Source organism: Bombina bombina, chromosome 1, assembly GCF_027579735.1.
Source record: "Bombina bombina isolate aBomBom1 chromosome 1, aBomBom1.pri, whole genome shotgun sequence".
NCBI classification, from domain to species: domain Eukaryota; kingdom Metazoa; phylum Chordata; class Amphibia; order Anura; family Bombinatoridae; genus Bombina; species Bombina bombina.
In genome coordinates, this window is record NC_069499.1 from 1,286,821,108 (window position 1) to 1,286,842,626 (window position 21,519).

The 21,519-nt window shown below is 40.8% G+C and overlaps 1 protein-coding gene across 1 annotated transcript in view; it reads left to right on the forward strand.

The window, feature by feature from the left end:
- Positions 1-21,519, forward strand: part of PEPD (peptidase D) — a 999,359-nt gene that overhangs the window by 87,436 nt on the left and 890,404 nt on the right. The window contains exon 4 of the mRNA XM_053701517.1: positions 8,453-8,516. Coding sequence (XP_053557492.1) covers positions 8,453-8,516 — 64 coding nt within the window. The remainder of the gene's footprint in view (positions 1-8,452; positions 8,517-21,519) is intronic.

Genomic DNA, 21,519 nt, shown 5'->3' on the forward strand with positions numbered 1-21,519 from the left:
TTGATTGGAGTAGCCATGTTAGTCCAGAGATTTAGATATCAAAATAACAAGAGTATTGCATTGAGCAATGATACTTTTTTTATTGGACTAACTATACATTTATAAGTTGACAAGCTTTCAGAAGAGTTCCTTCCTTTATCAAGTCTAAAGCAATACTGACCAATTCAATGGAATTTACAGATTATATCTTAAAACACAGAATAGCTAATAAGACAGTGCAGGGATAGGAGGAGGTGTCGTAAAAATCTTGAGGGGGGCTTAGGTAACAGGCAGACAGTGTCCAGTGTAGGAGAACAGACAGGGGAAATATATAGCTATACATAGAGCATATACTGACATAAAGTTATATATCAACATTGAATCAATATCTATAAAGATGTGAAATTGTATATACAGGGGGAATACAAAAGTTAAAAAAAAGACAAAAGTGTGGACATAGATGGATCCCAGCTATGTGGCGTCTCATAAATAATCAGCCAGCCCACCTACTTCCATATCCAGCTGCATATTCAGACCCTAGAGACTAAATGAATTAATGCTCCCTTCCGATCAAGTTGAAATGTGAGCGCATAGTCGCCTTAGTGTCCAGCTGCCGGCACCCTCCATTAACCACTGCGCTAGCACATTTAACTGTGCGGCAGGAGATGTTCATCAACAGTGAATAATGTGAGGCTGGGGCTTCAGGATACAGAAGGTTTTTTATATACAATTTCTCTTGTAAGGTGTATCCAGTCCACGGATCATCCATTACTTGTGGGATATTCTCATTCCCAACAGGAAGTTGCAAGAGGACACCCACAGCAGAGCTGTAATATAGCTCCTCCCCTAACTGTCATAGCCAGTCATTCTCTTGCAACTCTCAACAAGCTAGGATGTTGTAGGAGAGAGTGGTTAAATATAGTTAGTTTATTTTCTTCAATCAAAAGTTTGTTATTTTTAAATAGTACCGGAGTTGTGCTATTTTATCTCAGGCAGTAAATAGAAGAAGAATCTGCCTGAGGTTTCTATGATCTTAGCAGGTTGTAACTAAGATCCATTGCTATTCTCACATATGTCTGAGGGGATTACACAGATGAGGTAACTTCAGCGAGAGAATGGCGTGCAGTTTATTCTGCTATCAGGTATGTGCAGTTATATTTTTTTCTAGAGATGGAAAACACTAGAAAATGCTGCTGATACCGGATTAATGTAAGTTAAGCCTGAATACAGTGATTTAATAACGACTGGTATCATGCTTACTCCCAGGGGTAATACCCTTATGATATTGCAATATAAACGTTTGCTGGCATGTTTAATCGTTTTTATATATGCATTGGTGATAAAACTTTATTGGGGCCTAGTTTTTTCCACATGGCTGGCTTAAATTTTGACTAGAAACAGTTTTACTGAGGCTTTCCACTGTTATAGTATAAAAGTTACAGTTGGTGCAGTTAAAATTACAAACTGTGACATCCAGCTTCCCTCAGGAGTCCCCTGTATGCTATAGGACATCTCTAAAGGGCTCAAAGGCTTTCCAAAGTCGTTTATTGGGGAAGGTAGGACCACAGCTTGCTGTGGCAGTTGGTTGTGACTGTTAAAAAAAAAAAAAAACAAAAAAAAAAACAAACAAACAAAAAAAAAGGTCTATTTCGTTTTTTTGATCCGTTTTTTGAACTAAGGGGTTAATCATCCATTTGCAAGTGGATGCAATGCTCTGCTAGCCTATTACATACACTGTAAAAATTTCGTTTGATTTACTGCATTTTTTCACTGTTTTTCAAATTCTGACAAAATTTGTTTCTCTTAAAGGCACAGTACCGTTTTTTTATATTTGCTTGTTAACTTGATTTAAAGTGTTTTCCAAGCTTGCTAGTCTCATTGCTAGTCTGTATAAACATGTCTGGCATAGAAGAAACTCCTTGTTCATTATGTTTAAAAGCCATGGTGGAACCCCCTCTTAGAATGTGTACCAAATGTACTGATTTCATTTTATGCAATAAAGATCATATTCTGTTTTTAAAAAAATTATCACCAGAGGAATCTGACGAGGGGAAAGTTATGCCGACTAACTCTCCCCACGTGTCAGACCCTTTGACTCCCGCCCAAGGGACTCACGCTCAAATGGCGCCAAGTACATCTAGGGCGCCCATAGCGTTTACTTTACAAGACATGGCGGCAGTCATGGATAATACACTGTCAGCGGTATTAGCCAGACTACCTGAACTTAGAGGTTAGCGAGATAGCTCTGGGGTGAGACAAAATGCAGAGCATACTGACGCTTTAAAAACCATGTCTGATACTGCCTCACAATATGCAGAAGCTGAGGAAGGAGAGCTTCAGTCAGTGGGTGATGTTAATGACTCAGGAAAGATACCTGATTCTAATATTTCTACATTTAAATTTAAGCTTGAACACCTCCGCGTGTTACTTAGGGAGGTTTTAGCTGCTCTGAATGACTGTGATACCATTGCAGTGCCAGAGAAATTTTGTAGACTGGATAAATGCTTTGCAGTGCCGGTGTGTACTGATGTTTTTCCAATACCTAAAAGGTTTACAGAAATTATTAATAAGGAATGGGATAGACCAGGTGTGCCGTTCTCTTCCCCTCCTATTTTTAGAACAATGTTTTCCAATAGACGCCACCACACGGGACTTATGGCAGACAGTCCCTAAGGTGGAGGGAGCAGTTTCTACTCTAGCAAAGCGTACTACTATCCCTGTCGAGGACAGTTGTGCTTTTTTAGAGCCAATGGATAAAAAATTAGAAGGTTACCTTAAGAAAATATTTATTCAACAAGGTTTTATCCTACAGCCCATTGCATGCATTGCCCCTGTCACTGCTGCTGCGGCGTACTGGTTTGAGTCTCTGGAAGAGGCTTTACAGGTAGAGACTCCATTGGATGACATACTTGGCAAACTTAGAGCACATTGTTCATTTGAATAAACTAACGGCTAAGAATTCTGGTTTTGCTATACAGGCGCTCAGAGCGCTATGGCTTAAATCATGGTCAGCTGACGTGACTTTAAAATCTAAGCTACTTAACATTCCCTTCAAGGGGCAGACCCTATTCGGGCCTGGTTTGAAGGAGATTATTGCTGATATCACGGGAGGAAAAGGTTGTGCCCTTCCTCAGGACAGGTCCAAATCTAGGGCCAAACAGTCTAATTTTCGTGCCTTTCGAAACTTCAAGGCAGGTGCGGCATCAACTTCCTCTAATAATAAACAAGAGGGAACTTTTGCTCAATCCAAGACGGTCTAGAGACCAAACCAGACCTGGAAAAAAGGTAAGCAGGTCAAAAAGCCTGCTGCTGCCTCTAAGACAGCATGAAGGAACAACCCCCTACCCGGTAACGGATCTAGTAGGGGGCAGACTTTCACTCTTCGCCCAGGCGTGGGCAAGAGATGTTCAGGATCCCTGGGCGTTGGAAATTATATCCCAGGGATATCTTCTGGACTTCAAAGCTTCCCCCCCCAAAAGGGAGATTTCACTTTTCACAATTATCTGCAAACCAGATAAAGAGTGAGGCATTCTTACACTGTGTACGAGACCTCCTAGTTATGGGAGTGATCCATCCAGTTCCAAAGGAGGAACAGGAACAGGGTTTTTACTCAAATATGTTTGTGGTTCCCAAAAAAGAGGGAACCTTCAGACCGATTTTGGATCTAAAGATCTTAAACATATTCCTCAAAGTTCCGTCGTTCAAGATGGAAACTATTCGTACCATCCTACCACTGATCCAGGAGGGTCAATATATGACTACAGTGGATCTAAAGGATGCTTATCTTCACATTCCGATACACAAAGATCATCATCGGTTTCTCATTTGCCTTTCAAGACAGGCATTACCAGTTGTAGCTCTTCCCTTTGGATTAGCTACAGCCCCAAGAATCTTTACAAAGGTTCTAGGGTCGCTTTTGGTGGTCCTAAGGCCGCGGGGCATAGCAGTAGCCCCTTATTTAGACGACATCCTGATACAGGCGTCAAACTTCCAAATTGCCAAGTCTCATACGGACGTAGTACTGGCATTTCTGAGGTTGCATGGGTGGAAAGTGAACGAGGAAAAGTGTTCTCTATCCCCACTCACAAGAGTTTCCTTTCTAGGGACTCTGATAGATTCTGTAGAAATGAAAATTTACCTTGACGGAGTCCAGGTTATCAAAGCTTCTAAATTCCTGTTGGGTTCTTCATTCCATTCCGCGCCCTTTGGTGGCTCAGTGTATGGAAGTAATCAGCTTAATGGTAGCGGCAATGGACATAGTGCCGTTTGCACGCTTACATCTCAGACCGCTGCAACTATGCAGGCTCAGTCAGTGGAGTGGGGATTACACAGATTTGGCCCCTCAACTGAATCTGGACCAAGAGACCAGGGATCCTCTTCCCTGGTGGCTATCTCTGGTCCATCTGTCCAAAGGTATGACCTTCGCAGGCCAGATTGGACTATTGTAACAACAAGTGCCAGCCTTCTAGGTTGGGGTGCAGTCTGGAACTCCCTGAAGGCTCAGGGATCGTGGATTCAGGAGGAGTCTCTCCTTCCAATAAATATTCTGGAACTAAGAGCGATATTCAAGGCTCTTCAGGTTTGGCCTCAGTTAGCAACTCTGAGGTACATCAGATTTCAGTCGGTCAACATCACGACTGTAGCTTACATCAACCATCGAGGGGGAACAAGAAGTTCCCTAGAGATGTTAGAAGTTTCAAAAATAATTCACTGGGCAGATATTCACTCTTGCCACCTATCAGCTATCCATATCCCAGGTGTAGAGCACTGGGAGGCGGATTTTCTAAATCGTCAGACTTTTCATCCAGGAGAGTGGGAACTCCATCCGGAGGTATTTGCACAATTGATTCTCCGTTGGGGCAAACCAGAACTGGATCTCATGGCGTCTCGCCAGAACGCCAAGCTTCCGTGTTACGGATCCAGGTCCAGGGATCCCAAGGCGACACTGATAGATACTCTAGCAGCGCCCTGGTCTTTCAACCTGGCTTATGTGTTTCCACCGTTTCCTCTGCTCCCTCGACTGATTGCCAAGATCAAGCAGGAGAGAGCATCGGTGATTCTGATAGCACCTGCGTGGCCACGCAGGACCTGGTATGCAGATCTAGTGGACATGTCATCCTTTCCACCATGGTCTCTGCCTCTGAGACAGGACCTTCTACTTCAGGGTCCTTTCAACCATCCAAATCTAATTTCTCTGAGGCTGACTGCCTGGAGATTGAATGCTTGATTTTATCAAAGCGTGGCTTCTCCGAGTCAGTTATTGATACCTTAATACAGGCACGAAAGCCTGTCACCAGGAAAATTTACCATAAGGTATGGCATAGATATCTTTATTGGTGTGAATCCAAGGGTTAAGTGATGGTAAACTCGGATGATGTTGAATATAATATTAAGATCCCTCAATATAGCATTAAGAAAACCGCATATAAAATTAAATAATTTCATACTTACTTTCATTATATTTATATGGTTTTCTAAATGTGTATTATTGTGTCTAAGCTCCGCCCAGCTAACTTCTATAGCAAAATCAAAGTGACGTGTATTGCGGTCCCACCCGCTAAATACGTTGTAGCCTCTGCTCGATCCCAACACGGCTCCTAAATAGCGCAAGCGCAGTTTGTTACATGACGTATAGCAAGTAAACATTTAGTCATGACATCCAATGTTTACTTGCTATACGTAAAAAAAAAAGATAACAGCGAGTCTGAGAGCTATCGTTATGCCATATAAAGACATCTGAGCTATCGTTATGCCATACAAAGACATATTTTGAAAATATTACATTTGGAAAGTGTGAATGAGCGCATGCGTTACCAACACATGAACGCGCAAATTCGCCAGCCGATTTAAAGGCTCCTGATTGGATTGGCAAACTGCGTGAATAATGCTATATTGCGCATGCGTAAAGCTGGTTGCATTGCAGTAAGCCTGGCGGGCGACAGGCTTACTGATTTGTCTAAAAATATAAACAATCAATATGACATCACAGTGGGCTGGAATTGAAACGGATCAGAAGGACTTATAATAAAAAGAATTGTAAGTTATTTTTAATATATTGTATTATATTAAATTAAGTGTATATAATTAATGTGATCCAACAAGACTATTCCTGTAAACGAATAATATGGAGTTTACCATCCCTTTACTCATGGAGTAAGGTCAGGATTCCAAGGATTTTATCTTTTCTCCAAGAAGGTTTGGAAAAAGGATTGTCAGCTAGTTTCTTAAAGGGACAGATTTTTGCTCTGTCTATTCTTTTGCACTAGCGTCTGGCAGATGTTCCAGACGTTCAGGCATTTTGTCAGGCTTTAGTTTGAATCAAGCCTGTGTTTAAACCTGTTGCTCCACCATGGAGCTTAAACTTGGTTCTTAAGGTTCTTCAAGGAGTTCCGTTTGAACCTCTTCATTCCATAGATATCAAACTTTTATCTTGGAAAGTTCTTTTTTTTTTTTTTTTTTGGTAGCTATTTCCTCGGCTCGTAGAGTCTCTGAGCTATCTGCCTTACAATGTGATTCTCCTTATCTGATTTTTCATACGGATAAGGTAGTCCTGCGTACCAAACCTTACCTAAGGTGGTATCTAACAAGAATATCAATCAAGAGATTGTGGTTCCATCCTTGTGTTACACAATCTGGACGTGGTCTGTGCTTTAAAGTTTTACTTACAAGCTACTAAAGATTTTCGTCAAACATCTGCTTTGTTTGTTGTCTACTCTGGACAGAGGAGAGGTCAAAAGGCTTTGGCAAATCTCTTTTTCTTTTTGGCTAAGAAGCTTAATCCGCTTAGCCTATGAGACTGCTGGACAGCAGCCTCCTGAAAGGATTACAGCTCATTCCACTAGAGCTGTGGCTTCCACTTGGGCCTTTAAAATGAGGCTTCTGTTGAACAGATTTGCAAGGCGGCGACTTGGTCTTCGCTTCATACTTTTTCAAAATTTTACAAATTTGATACTTTTGCTTCTTCGGAGGCTATATTTGGGAGAAAGGTTTTACAGGCAGTGGTTCCTTCCATTTAAGTTCCTGCCTTGTCCCTCCCTTCATCCGTGTACTTTAGCTTTGGTATTGGTATCCCACAAGTAATGGATGATCCGTGGACTGGATACACCTTACAAGAGAAAACACAATTTATGCTTACCTGAAAAATTTATTTCTCTTGTGGTGTATCCAGTCCACGGCCCGCCCTGTCATTTTAAGGCAGGTCATTTTTAAATTTAAACTACAGTAACCACTACACCCTATGGTTCCTCCTTTCTCGGCTTGTTTTCGGTCGAATGACTGGCTATGACTGTTAGGGGAGGAGCTATATTACAGCTCTGCTGTGGGTGTCCTCTTGCAACTTCCTGTTGGGAATGAGAATATCCCACAAGTAATGGATGATCCGTGGACTGGATACACCACAAGAGAAATAAATTTATCAGGTAAGCATAAATTGTGTTTTTATGTATTTTTGTATTTATTTTTATATATGAAGTCTATATTACCTTAATTACTAGGGCCCAGCAAACCTGCTGTCGGAAGTCCCTCCCAGGAGATCAAGCAGACACTAAATTGTGCGGCAAGCAACATATATTGAGCACAGTCAGTGTGATGTGGTAGTTGGATCAAAAAGTGCCGCCCCAAAAAATCTGCGGCCCTAGGCACCGGCCTTGTTGGCCTAGACCATAGTACGCCCCTGTGCGAAACACATTGAAGGGATATGAAACAAACAAAATATGTTCTTTTGGGATTCAGGAAAAGCATACAATTTTAAAAAAGTTTCCAATTTACTTCTGTTATCAATTTAGCTTTGTTCCCATGGTATTCTCTGTTGAAGAGATACTTAGGTACGCATCTAGTGCTTTTACAAATGAATAACATTCTTCCACAATTACTGCCATATAGTGATCCAGGCATGTGCATTCACCTGGCCTTTAAGTCCCTGATTTTCAAATAAAGATCCCAAGAGAACAAAGAAAATGTTATAATCAAAATAAATTAGAAAGTTGTTTTAAAATTGCATGTTCTATCTGAATCATAAAAGAAACAAATGTGGGTTTCATGTTCGTTTAAAGGGGAGTAAATGTTACAGTACTGTGTTCCTTTTAAAGCTTGTCTCTAAAAAGAGGAAATCTAGTGTTGTGTTAGCTTTATTACACATGTAGGCAACTTAGCAGTGCTACAACAGTTAAAGAATAAAAAACACTCTCTTTATGGGGAATGATGAATTTTGAGATTTGATTTTAGTTACCGTAAACACAATTACAAGTGTCACAATCTACTATGGAAATTATTTTGCTACATTAAGCTCTTTAGAGGTTGCTGATATTTCTTATTGTGTACAGTGTATTCATCCACTTATTATGACAAAATTGCAGGTTAGAGAGAAATTAATGTCATTGTCACGCTTGCTTATGCTGACACAGCATTGTCTTCACGCTCCCTTTACAGTCGCTGTGATCAAATCAAAACTAATGTTTATATTTCTCTCTTAAAGAATTCACCCACCAGAGCATTTCAAGGAGAAGTACGCTATTGAGGAAGTAAAATACACCAATGATGTAAGTAGAACCTATAAAACGATGCCAGTGTCTAAGTACAGATAATTTGCTAAACTTAGTTGCATTTTTACTAATCTTCAGGAACATTTGATGCCTCTTTTTAACTGCCTGGCGCTATCTCATTTTTTAGTTTTTGACCCAGTATGTGGCTAGTAACAAATTCATTGTTGAAAACAAATGTGTTTGTGTGTCTGTCTTTCATCTATCATCTACCTATCCACACACACACATCTTGAGTCTCCATTGAACAGACAACAATTAATTTTTCTAATTAATTGAAATAGTATTGTTGAACAGTCTTATACGGTATATGGGGTGTTTACATCGGTGATAAATTGCCTATCATTTACTCAATAACAAGGCCATTTGGTTTGATTGGAATCCAGACCAAGAGAGTAAGGCGTTTTTATTATTTCACTAGTATGTCCCTTTACATTACATTAAAGGGACATACTACTCATATGCTAAATCACTTAAAACTGATGCAGTATTAATGTAAAAAGCCAACAGAAAAATATCACCTGAGGATCTCTATGTATAAAAGGAAGATATTTTACCTGATAATCTCCTCAGCTCACCAGAGTATGTTCTGTGTAAAAGGTTATACTTCAGCTGCTGTCCAGCTGCAGGTAAAAAAAAATGAAGAAATGAGCTGCAGCCAATAAGCATCAACAGTGCTAAGGTCATAAACTCTTTTACTGTGATCTCATGAGATTTCACTTAATTCTTATGAGATTTCATAGTAATCTTCCTTAAAATGAATATGGAAATAACATGAGTGTGCACGAGGCTCACTTCCTTGCTTGCCCTGGGACAGACATACTGATTTACTGCTTAAAGTCCTTTGCAATGGGGTTTGAATACTTAGGACATTTTCAGGTAAAATATCTTTCTTTTTTAGGTTAGAAAGAAAATGAGCGCCTCATAGTGAAATCCATATGTGATATATAATAAAGAAGGTAAATAGTAAAACTCACAATTTTGGAAGGCACTAGATAGTGCAAACAGGCAGGCTGACACTTGCAGTAGTCAGCTAACTGGATACTGATCATGTATCAAGGTAGAGACCAGTTCTCAGGTCACAGGTAAGATCACAGGGAAGTTTGAATCCAAGTATCAAACAGGCTGAAGATATGGTGCAGGCAAACCAAATGTGAAGTAATGGTTTGTAAAGCTCTCTTTGCAGATAGAGCAAATTCAATCTGAATAATCAGGCAGAAAGACTGCTCCGTATATAAATGCTAAAAGACAAGTTTAATGTTGCTGCAACGCGTTTCTCGACCACACAACACGGTCGTATCATCAGGCATAAAAATAGTAATAATAATACAGGATCAGGCGCCCATTTTCTTTCTAACCTAGATCATTGAGGTGAACGGAGATCATTCCCCCAAGTGGAGCTGCCTGATACACTTCCTTTTTCACTTGGATTGAAAAAAATGTCAGCAATTGAACTTTTGTTTCTTTAACATGAACACTATTTCTGTCATTTATTAAGGTTAACCAAATTCACATTTGTCACCAGAATTTATTAATTTATTACTTTATCATGTTAAATAATATTTTACCATTTCACTAATTTTTACTCATTTTTGAGAGTCCACTTACCATTCATACACCTTTAAAACAAAAATACTTTTTTTGACACACTTTTTTTCACATTACAAACATTTTTACCAATTCCCTTTTTTTCACTGTTATTTTTAGTGCGCCACCTCCTGGGTGTTTCATCACCTGCACTTTTCATCTTTTTTTTTTACATAGAGATGTTCAGGTGATATTTTCTAGTCAGCTCTTTTACAGCTATGCTGTATCACTTTCAAGTAAACTTCACCTGCATACAGGTGGGAAAATAAATCAATGATACCTGCAGGTGTAAAATGCTCAGTGAATAAAATGGCAGTTGGGAGAGAGCTGCAGACATGCCCAGGGAGCTCCCCTATCTAGCTCAAGGAACTCCCTGCCAGCCCACTTTCTGCAACTGTTAGCCTTATTATACATAGGAAATAATAAAAAGTGCAATGCAACTGTAAAAGATACACAGAAGTATACAAAGCATAATCAAAATTTGTAAAATCATAATCATAAATACACTGTTGTATGCAAAATCTAATGCATACAAATACAAAATTAAAAGTATAAAGATATAATCTAATAAAACTTAAAAAAACTAGGTTTAGCTTACAACAAAGAATACCAAGAGAACAAAGCAAATTTGATGATAAAGTAAATTGGAAAGTTGTTTAAATTTGCATGCCCTATCTTAATCCTGATGAAAGTTTAATTTTGACTAGACTCTCCCTTTTAAAGTAAATTAAAATACAAAGTCTAAGTGTAACAAAACTATTCTATGTTGTGCTGCTCTGTATTGTACTGTCTCTCATTCACATCCAGAAATGCACTGAACACCTTAAGAGAGAGAGTAAGATTAGCTTTTCCAGAATCTTGTGAGGGATTTTGCAGTGCTGCAGAATCATTTAAAATAACCTCATCTGAGCATTGTATTGACAAAATCTTCATTGTTTGGCCTTGGCAGAAATAAAATAAACTGCAAATTAGAGAGAGATATGTGGCAAGGTTAGGCTTATGACACCTGTCTAGTGCTCTTTCAGTTTTAAGAACTGGAAAATACACAATTTTCAGACTTGCATTACAGGTAAAGGGAGCAAAATAAATACGTTTTTTTTTTCTATGGATAATTAAGCATTTTATATTTAACAAAAATATCCATACATTTCTCTGTGTTTCTGTCCTTTTTGAAATAACATTTCGTAATATAGAGGTTAATGGAGTTAAAAGCAGCTTTCTTATTTAGGACTAGATTTTAAGTGGAGCACTAAATTATCGAGCCCCCGCAAACCGGCATATTTGCTTGTTTGCCATTGCAAGTGGCTGGTTATTGCTACCGCGAGATCGCGGTAGCAATTAGCACTCAGAAAATTAACCAGAGATTAGGTCTCTGGTTAATTTTATAAATGTCCCCCAAATGCCCTCAAACGTCAGTGCTAGTTAAATTTAATTGAATGTATCTGATGTATAACATATAAATGTGATTTACACCTGTTTTTATATACAGCCTTACATTTAAGTTCTGCAGAAATCCTTATACATACATGTCTCTAACATCCTGTATGTGCTACCAACAAAAAATATACAAAATCATGAGGAAGATAGAATTCTCCCTTTTAGAACTGATTACATCAATAATAGATGCTCCAGTGAGCATAACTATAAATACAATGCAAATGATGAGATTATTGCAACATTAACATTCACCATTATGTTTTATACTATAATGCAATCTCTTTTATGTGTTATCTCGTTATTGTTCTTGTCTTTTATGCCACTCTCATGTATACTAAATAAAATAACATCACTGAAGCATAGAAAGTTGACCATAGATGGGACATCTTGCTTTCCTCTCTTTGCAGAAATCTGCATGGTTTTCCTGCCTGTATTAAATTGTTGTCACTTTTTGACCCTTGAATTTTATGTCATCATATACACAGTTCCAATAAAATTAAAAATTTTCCAATACTGCAGTGTGTCCATAGAGATGCCCATAGTTATTGTGTGTGATTCAAAGAGCATGTGGGAAACTGATAATGTAACATTAAATCCTGTCCTGGGGCAATCACCAGAATCTCCCTTTCATGATTTGGCTAAGAGCTGGAAGTTGTTTTTAAGCTAATTAACATCTGTAAATACAGATTCACGTCCCTACTGACAGATCACATTTCCAAGCAAGAACGAGAATGAGTAAAGACAGAATGATGCTTGCTAAAACATTACATTGACATCCATTTTCTGCAGGGGAACATAAGTATTTCACTTGTTCATCCCATATAGAAAGACGTGAGCTATTTGTAACTGTTTCAGACTATAAGTATTGTCACTAGTCAACTGATATCTATGTATCTGACATTGTAAAATACACTTTAGGCTACCTAAGAAGTGCTGTTATATGCACAGAAATAACTTGTCTAAGGAGTATTGTCAGATGTAAGTTCATTTACTAAGACATTTGGGTTATAAGGCGTATATATCTGCTGTTATTTTTTAAAGGGATTTTAAAGTACAAAAAGAAAATGCTCTTTTCTCTTGTTAAGTGTAGTCAGTCCACGGGTCATCCATTACTTATGGTATTATATCTCCTCCCCAACAGGAAGTTGCAAGAGGATCACCCAAGCAGAGCTGCTATATAGCTCCTCCCCTCACATGTCATATCCAGTCATTCTCTTGCAACCTAACTAAAGATAGGTCGTTGTGAGAGGTCTGTGGTGTTTTTAAACTTAGTTTATTTCTTCAATCAAAAGTTTGTTATTTTAAATGGCACCGGAGTGTGCTGTTTGTTTCTCAGGCAGCATTAGAAGAAGAATCTGCCTGCGTTTTCTATGATCTTAGCAGACGTAACTAAGATCCACTGGCTGTTCTCGCACATTCTGAGGAGTGAGGTAACTTCAGAAAAGGGGAATAGCATGCAGGGCCCCCCTGCAAACGAGGTATGTGCAGTAAATTATTTTTCTAAGCAATGGAATTGACTGAGAAAATACTGCTGATACCAATGTAATGTAAGTTCAGCCTTAAATGCAGTGATAGCGACTGGTATTATGCTGATGAGTGTGTGTACACTGAAGTATTTTTCTAGAGAATGGAATTTGACTCAGAAAATACTGTTAATACTGAAGTAATGTATGAGCCTTAACTGCAGTAAAAGCGACTGGTAGCAGGCTTATTAATAACACTTCATAACTTTTAAAATGTATGTTCAAAACGTTTACTGGCATGTTAATCGTTTTTTGTGAGGTACTTGGTGATAAAACTTATTGGGGCATGATTTTTACCACATGGCTAACTTTTGTTTCTGCATAGAAACAGTTAACTGAGCTTCCCCACTGTTGTAATATGAGTGGGAGGGGCCTATTTTAGCGCTTTTTTGCGTAGTAAAAATTCAGTCACAATCTTCCTACTTCATCCTCCATGATCCAGGACGTCTCTAGAGAGCTCAGGGGTCTTCAAAATTAATTTTGAGGGAGGTAATCAGTCACAGCAGACCTGTGACAGTGTGTTTGACTGTGATAAAAACGTTAATTATTAAATTGTTATCCGTTTTTGGGTATTAAGGGGTTAATCATCCATTTGCTGGTGGGTGCAATCCTTTGCTAACTTAATACATTCACTGTGAAAATTTGGTTGCTATAACTAATTTGGTTCATTGTTATTTCAACTGTGACAGCTTTTTGTGCTTCTTAAAGGCACAGTAGCGTTTTTTATATTGCTTGTAAATTTATTTGAAAAGTATTTTCCAAGCTTGCTAGTTTCATTGCTAGTCTGTTTAAACATGTCTGACACAGATGAATCTGTTTGTTCACTATGTATGAAGGCCAATGTGGAGCCCCATAGAAAGATGTGTACTAAATGCATTGATGTAACTTTAAATAAAAGTCAGTCTTTACATGTAAAGAAATTATCACCAGACAACGAGGGGGAAGTTATGCCGACTAATTCTCCTCACGTGTCAGTACCTTCGCCTCCCGCTCAGGAGGTGCGTGATTTTGTGGCGCCAAGTACATCAGGGAGGCCCTTACAAATCACTTTTCAAGACATGGCTACTGTTATGACAGAAGTATTATCTAAATTGCCAGAATTAAGAGGCAAGCGTGATAGCTCTGGGTTAAGGACGCGCTGATGATGTGAGAGCCATGTCCGATACTGCGTCACAATTTGCAGAACATGAAGACGGAGAGCTTCATTCTGTGGGTGACGGATCTGATCCAGGGAGACTGGATTCAGAGATTTCTAATTTTAAATTTAAGCTTGAGAACCTCCGCATATTGCTAGGGGAGGTATTAGCGGCTCTGAATGATTGTAACACGGTTGCAATTCCAGAAAAATTATGTAGGTTGGATGGATACTATGCGGTACCGGTGTGTACTGACGTGTTTCCTATACCTAAAAGGCTTACAGAGATTATTAGCAAGGAGTGGGATAGACCCGGTGTGCCTTTTTCCCCTCCTCCCATATTTAGGAAAATGTTTCCTATAGACGCCACCACACAAGACTTATGGCAGACGGTCCCTAAGGTGGAGGGAGCAGTTTCTACTTTAGCTAAGCGTACCACTATCCCGGTGGAGGATAGTTGTGCCTTTTCAGATCCAATGGATAAAAAATTAGAAGGTTACCTTAAGAAAATGTTTGTTCAACAAGGTTTTATCTTACAGCCCCTTGCATGCATTGCGCCTGTCACTGCTGCGGCGGCATTCTGGTTTGAGTCTCTGGAAGAGGCCATTCGCACAGCTCCATTGGATGAAATTATGAACAAGCTTAAAGCACTTAAGGTAGCTAACGCATTTGTTTCTGATGCCGTCGTACATTTAACCAAACTTACGGCTAAGAACTCCGGATTCGCCATCCAAGCGCGCAGAGCGCTATGGCTTAAATCCTGGTCAGCTGACGTGACTTCTAAATCTAAATTGCTTAATATTCCTTTCAAAGGGCAGACCTTATTCGGGCCCGGCTTGAAAGAAATTATCGCTGACATTACGGGAGGTAAGGGCCATGCTCTGCCTCAGGACAGGGCCAAATCAAAAGCCAAACAGTCTAATTTTCGTGCCTTTCGTAACCTCAAGGCAGGAGCAGCATCAACTTCCTCCGCTCCAAAACAGGAAGGAGCTGTTGCTCGTTACAGACAGGGCTGGAAAACTAACCAGTCCTGGAACAAGGGCAAGCAGGCCAGAAAACCTGCTGCTGCCCCTAAGACAGCATGAAGAGAGGGCCCCCTATCCGGAAACGGATCTAGTGGGGGGCAGACTTTCTCTCTTCGCCCAGGCTTGGGCAAGAGATGTCCAGGATCCCTGGGCATTGGAGATCATATCTCAGGGATATCTTCTGGACTTCAAAGCTTCTCCTCCACAAGGGAGATTTCATCTTTCAAGGTTATCAGCAAACCAAATAAAGAAAGAGGCGTTTCTACGCTGTGTACAAGACCTCTTACTAATGGGGGTGATCCACCCAGTTCCGCGGACGGAACACAGGCAAGGATTCTATTCAAATCTGTTTGTGGTTCCCAAGAAAGAGGGAACCTTCAGACCAATCTTGGACTTAAAAATCCTAAACAAATTCCTAAGAGTTCCATCATTCAAAATGGAAACTATTCGAACCATCCTATCCATGATCCAAGAGGGTCAGTACATGACCACAGTGGACTTAAAGGATGCCTACCTTCACATACCGATTCACAAGAATCATTATCGGTACCTAAGATTTGCCTTCCTTGACAGGCATTACCAGTTTGTAGCTCTTCCCTTCGGGTTAGCTACGGCTCCAAGAATCTTTACAAAGGTTCTGGGCTCACTTCTGGCGGTACTAAGACCGCGAGGCATAGCGGTGGCTCCGTACCTAGACGACATTCTGATACAAGCGTCAAGTTTTCAAACTGCCAAGTCTCATACAGAGATAGTTCTGGCATTTCTGAGGTCACATGGGTGGAAGGTGAATGTCGAAAAGAGTTCTCTATTACCATTCACAAGGGTTCCCTTCCTAGGGACTCTTATAGATTCTGTAGAGATGAAAATTTACCTGACGGAGGCCAGGTTATCAAAACTTCTAAATGCTTGCCGTGCCCTTCATTCCATTCCACACCCGTCAGTAGCTCAGTGCATGGAAGTAATCGGCTTAATGGTAGCGGCAATGGACATAGTACCATTTGCGTGCCTGCATCTCAGACCGCTGCAATTGTGCATGCTAAGTCAGTGGAATGGGGATTACTCAGATTTGTCCCCTCTACTAAATCTGGATCAAGAGACCAGAGATTCTCTGCTATGGTGGCTTTCTCGGCCCCACCTGTCCAAGGGGATGACCTTTCGCAGGCCAGATTGGACGATTGTAACAACAGACGCCAGCCTTCTAGGTTGGGGCGCAGTCTGGAATTCCCTGAAGGCTCAGGGATCATGGACTCAGGAGGAGAAACTCCTCCCAATAAATATTCTGGAGTTAAGAGCAATATTCAATGCTCTTCTAGCTTGGCCTCAGTTAGTAACTCTGAGGTTCATCAGATTTCAGTCGGACAACATCACGACTGTGGCTTACATCAATCATCAAGGGGGAACCAGGAGTTCCCTAGCGATGTTGGAAGTCTCAAAGATAATTCGCTGGGCAGAGTCTCACTCTTGCCACCTGTCAGCGATCTACATCCCAGGCGTGGAGAACTGGGAGGCGGATTTTCTAAGTCGCCAGACTTTTCATCCGGGGGAGTGGGAACTTCATCCGGAGGTCTTCGCTCAACTGATTCATCGTTGGGGCAAACCAGATCTGGATCTCATGGCGTCTCGCCAGAACGCCAAGCTTCCTTGTTACGGATCCAGGTCCAGGGACCCGGGAGCGGTGCTGATAGATGCTGACAGCCCCTTGGGTCTTCAACATGGCTTATGTGTTTCCACCATTTCGATGCTTCCTCGACTGATTGCCAAGATCAAACAGGAGAGAGCATCAGTGATTCTGATAGCGCCTGCGTGGCCACGCAGGACCTGGTATGCAGACCTAGTGGACATGTCGTCCTGTCCACCATGGTCTCTGCCTCTGAGGCAGGACCTTCTAATTCAGGGTCCTTTCAACCATCCAAATCTAATTTCTCTGAGGCTGACTGCATGGAGATTGAACGCTTGATTCTATCAAAGCGTGGCTTCTCGGAGTCGGTTATTGATACCTTAATACAGGCTAGGAAACCTGTTACCAGAAGAATTTACCATAAGATATGGCGTAAATATTTATATTGGTGCGAATCCAAGAGTTACTCATGGAGTAAGGTTAGGATTCCTAGGATATTGTCTTTTCTACAAGAGGGTTTAGAAAAGGGCTTATCCGCTAGTTCGTTAAAGGGACAGATTTTTGCTCTGTCTATTCTTCTACACAAGCGTCTGGCAGAAGTTCCAGACGTTCAGGCTTTTTGTCAGGCTTTGGCTAGGATTAAGCCTGTGTTTAAGACTGTTGCTCCGCCGTGGAGCTTAAACTTAGTTCTTAACGTTCTGCAAGGCGTTCCATTTGAACCCCTTCATTCTATTGATATCAAGCTGTTATCTTGGAAAGTTCTGTTTTTGATGGCTATTTCCTCGGCTCGAAGAGTCTCTGAGTTATCTCTCTTACATTGTGATTCTCCTTATCTGATTTTTCATTCAGACAAGGTAGTTCTGCGTACTAAACCTGGGTTCTTACCTAAGGTAGTTTCTAACAGGAATATCAATCAAGAGATTGTTGTTCCATCATTGTGTCCTAACCCTTCTTCAAAGAAGGAACGACTTTTGCATAATCTGGACGTAGTCCGTGCCCTGAAGTTCTATTTGCAGGCAACTAAAGATTTTCGTCAAACTTCTTCCCTGTTTGTCGTTTACTCTGGACAGAGGAGAGGTCAAAGGCTTCGGCTACCTCTCTCTCCTTTTGGCTTCGTAGCATAATAAGTTTAGCCTATGAGACTGCTGGACAGCAGCCTCCTGAAAGAATTACAGCTCATTCTACTAGAGCTGTGGCTTCCACCTGGGCCTTTAAAAATGAGGCCTCTGTTGAACAGATTTGCAAGGCTGCAACTTGGTCTTCACTTCACACTTTTTCAAAATTTTACAAATTTGACACTTTTGCTTCTTCGGAGGCTATTTTTGGGAGAAAGGTACTTCAGGCAGTGGTTCCCTCAGTTTAAAGTTCCTGCCTTGTCCCTCCCTTCATCCATGTACTTTAGCTTTGGTATTGGTATCCCATAAGTAATGGATGACCCGTGGACTGACTACACTTAACAAGAGAAAACATAATTTATGCTTACCTGATAAATTTATTTCTCTTGTAGTGTAGTCAGTCCACGGCCCGCCCTGTCTTTTAAGGCAGATCTAAATTTTAATTAAACTCCAGTCACTACTGCACCCTATGGTTTCTCCTTTCTCGTCTTGTTTCGGTCGAATGACTGGATATGACATGTGAGGGGAGGAGCTATATAGCAGCTCTGCTTGGGTGATCCTCTTGCAACTTCCTGTTGGGGAGGAGATATAATCCCATAAGTAATGGATGACCCGTGGACTGACTACACTGCAAGAGAAATAAATTTATCAGGTAAGCATAAATTATGTTTTTTTTTTTGTTTTTTTTTTACATATAACTGTGCTTAAAGGGACAGTCAACACCAGAATTTTTGTTGTTTAAAAAGATAGATAATCCCTTTTTCTTTCTTATGACACGGGGAGTCCACGGGATCATCAATTACTATTGGGAATATCACTCCTGGCCAGCAGGAGGAGGCAAAGAGCACCACAGCAGAGCTGTAAAGTTTAGGTGTCTAAAGAAAATGGATTATTTCACTTCAATCAAGAGTTTATTTTTTTCAGACAGAGTAGGTTTGCTCTGATCTTTTCCTTCAGGGTATAGCCGTACTCCACGTCAGTCTCTTCAGCAGGGCAGTGGTGGCTTTAAAGCAGTTAGGAACTTGGAAGGTGTACCTTGCTGCGTTTTCCTAACATATATTTGCTGCCCTAGTACAGAAAGACAGAGTAGGTTTACTCTGATCTCTCTTCTTTTCACAGGCCTCTGTAAGGAGCGGCTTCCTTCCATGCTGGGTGAGCTGTCCTCCTGCCGGACGGCTAGATGCAGATAAGTGCCTTTTATCGTCTAAGGATGGGAGATGGTGCACTTTAAAACTGCAGACATTATTTGGGACAGTATATATCCTAGCTAGGATATCTATTATGGCAGGGTGCAGGCACTCAGGGTGACATGGTTGAGAGACGGTTTACCCTTTATTGGTTCTGAAGGGGTTAAACAGATATATGTGGGCTCTTTTTATTTATGCCACATGGCAGCAGACTGTGTATTGTATTTAGACTCCATCTTAGGAGTTCAAACATGTTGTTCTTTGGGTTACTTTTTCATTTGATTTGTGCAATGTGTTTTGCGGCCCCAGCAAGGGGCGATTTTGCGGCGCAGCTATAGATCGCAGCGAGTGCTCCTTTGCATAACTTTGTCATGTCGTCTGGAAGCGTGCGTTTTCTATAAAGCGCAGCTTTCTCCTCAAGCCGATTTTCGGTCTATTCTTAATGCCTTCCGCTCCTAGTTGGAGCGGTGTTGTTGGGCTAACAGGCTGTTCTGATAGAACGGGAGGTTTTAATTGAGCACTCTGCGTGCCTTTCAGATGTCTCTGCCTTTCTTATTAGTCTTCTTATTCTTCTAGACCCCGCATTATCCGTCTGAGAACGTAGCGGGGAGTTTGGCTTCTGTCCCCGATGTCAGAGATTAAAGTGCTCTGGGGGGCTGGGGTCCAAGAGTTCTGTTAAGCCGTTTGGAACATAAAATATTTTATGGTTTTCTAGACCTTTTTGAAGCTGAATGTTATTATAGCTTTCTTAGGACTTCCTTAAAGTGACAGTACATATATATTAAGCAGTTTATATCAGTTAAAGTGACAGCACAACTTTTAAAATGTTTCATTGTTGTGATTGTTTGTGAATTGTCCAAGGAGAGAGTTTTCTCCTATTTTTATGAGAACTGTTTAAATTTATCTTGAGCTCCATGTCTCTCAGGAGATGCTGTTTAGGCAATGATACAGTTTTCTCCTTCAGCGTCCCCAGCCTTCATGGTGTCACATGCAGTGCCCTGCTGTTCCTCTCAATCTCCTGGGGGAGTTATTTGCAGCAGATTATTCTGCCCAGGTATCTGTGTGGTATCTGTGGCATGATCTGCTTTTCCTATATTGAAAGGAAATCGCAAGTGGAACATTGGATATTCAGATGTTAAGGTTTCTGCTCCGCCTGCTGCTATTTGGTTGGTTCTTCCTCCTAGGTCTGATGAAGAAGATACGCCGGTAGTACTCTGAGGGTGAAACTTCAGATTTGGACAGTTTAATTCCTTCTTCTGATGCTGAAGTGGTATCCTTCAGATTTTTGCCTAATACCTTGTGTATTGTTAAGGAGGTTTTGGCTACCTTGGAAGACTCCGATAGTTTGCTGTTGTCAAGCCTTAGGGTATATTTTTTATAGGAATGGGAGAAGTCAGGGATTCTTTTTATCCTTCTCCTGTCTTTAATAAGACATTTTTACCTCTCTCTGCCCCCATTAATTATCTTGCCGCACGGTGCCTTTAGTAGAAGGAATTTTTCTACTCCGGCTAAGATTTTGATCCCTATAGAGGAGAGTTCTCCTTTAAGGATCATTGAAACTTGTATGGTAGTCTGTTTGACCTCAGGGTCAAAGGCAACATCTTTTAGGTGCTACGCCTTGCCTGATACCTATTTGGTAGGGACTTCTGGAGAAGTTCAATGTCAGAATTTAGGCTTTCAAGCCAATTCTTTTTTCAGTTGCTTCGGGCAAGTTTTTGGACTGGGTACCAGGATGCCTGGTTCCATGGTCCTAGTCCTCAGGGTGTTGTCGTTTTTCTTGGTAATTTCCCCCCAAGACACCGTTTTTGGCGCTCCTTACAAAGAAGATCTTGTTTGGTCTTCATCTGTCAGAAATATTTCTGACATTGCAGTTGTGGAAAAAGAAGGACTAGAAACTTAGACTTAAGGACGTCAGAGTAGAGTCCAGCTGCTTTGTTTAAATCAGCATGAAAGGCTTGCCTCCGATCTGGGAATGGATTAGTGGGGGCTGATTCTTTTTTTCTTTAACGTGGATACGGGATGTCACAGTTAGGCTGTATTCATAGTATTCTTCCTCCCGAGGTAGGCTCCTTCTCTTATTAGAGAGAGACAAGTACTTTGCGTTTCGACTTTTAGCCTTAAAGTCTTCTGACATGGAAATTGTTTTCTTCTTCCTTGGTCTTGGATGGGTGTGTTCTTACCATCCATTGACCTATAGGACACGTATCTCACGTTCTTAGGAATTGTTTCTGAAAGTCTCTTTCAGGTGATTTCTTCTTTTGGTCTTGCCAAGGCTCTCTTATTTTGTTTAGGACATTGCTCAGGTCTTGAGGATTTACGGCGTCGCCCTTTGGACGACATTTGGTTTAGGTGGCATCATTTTGATGACAATCTTCA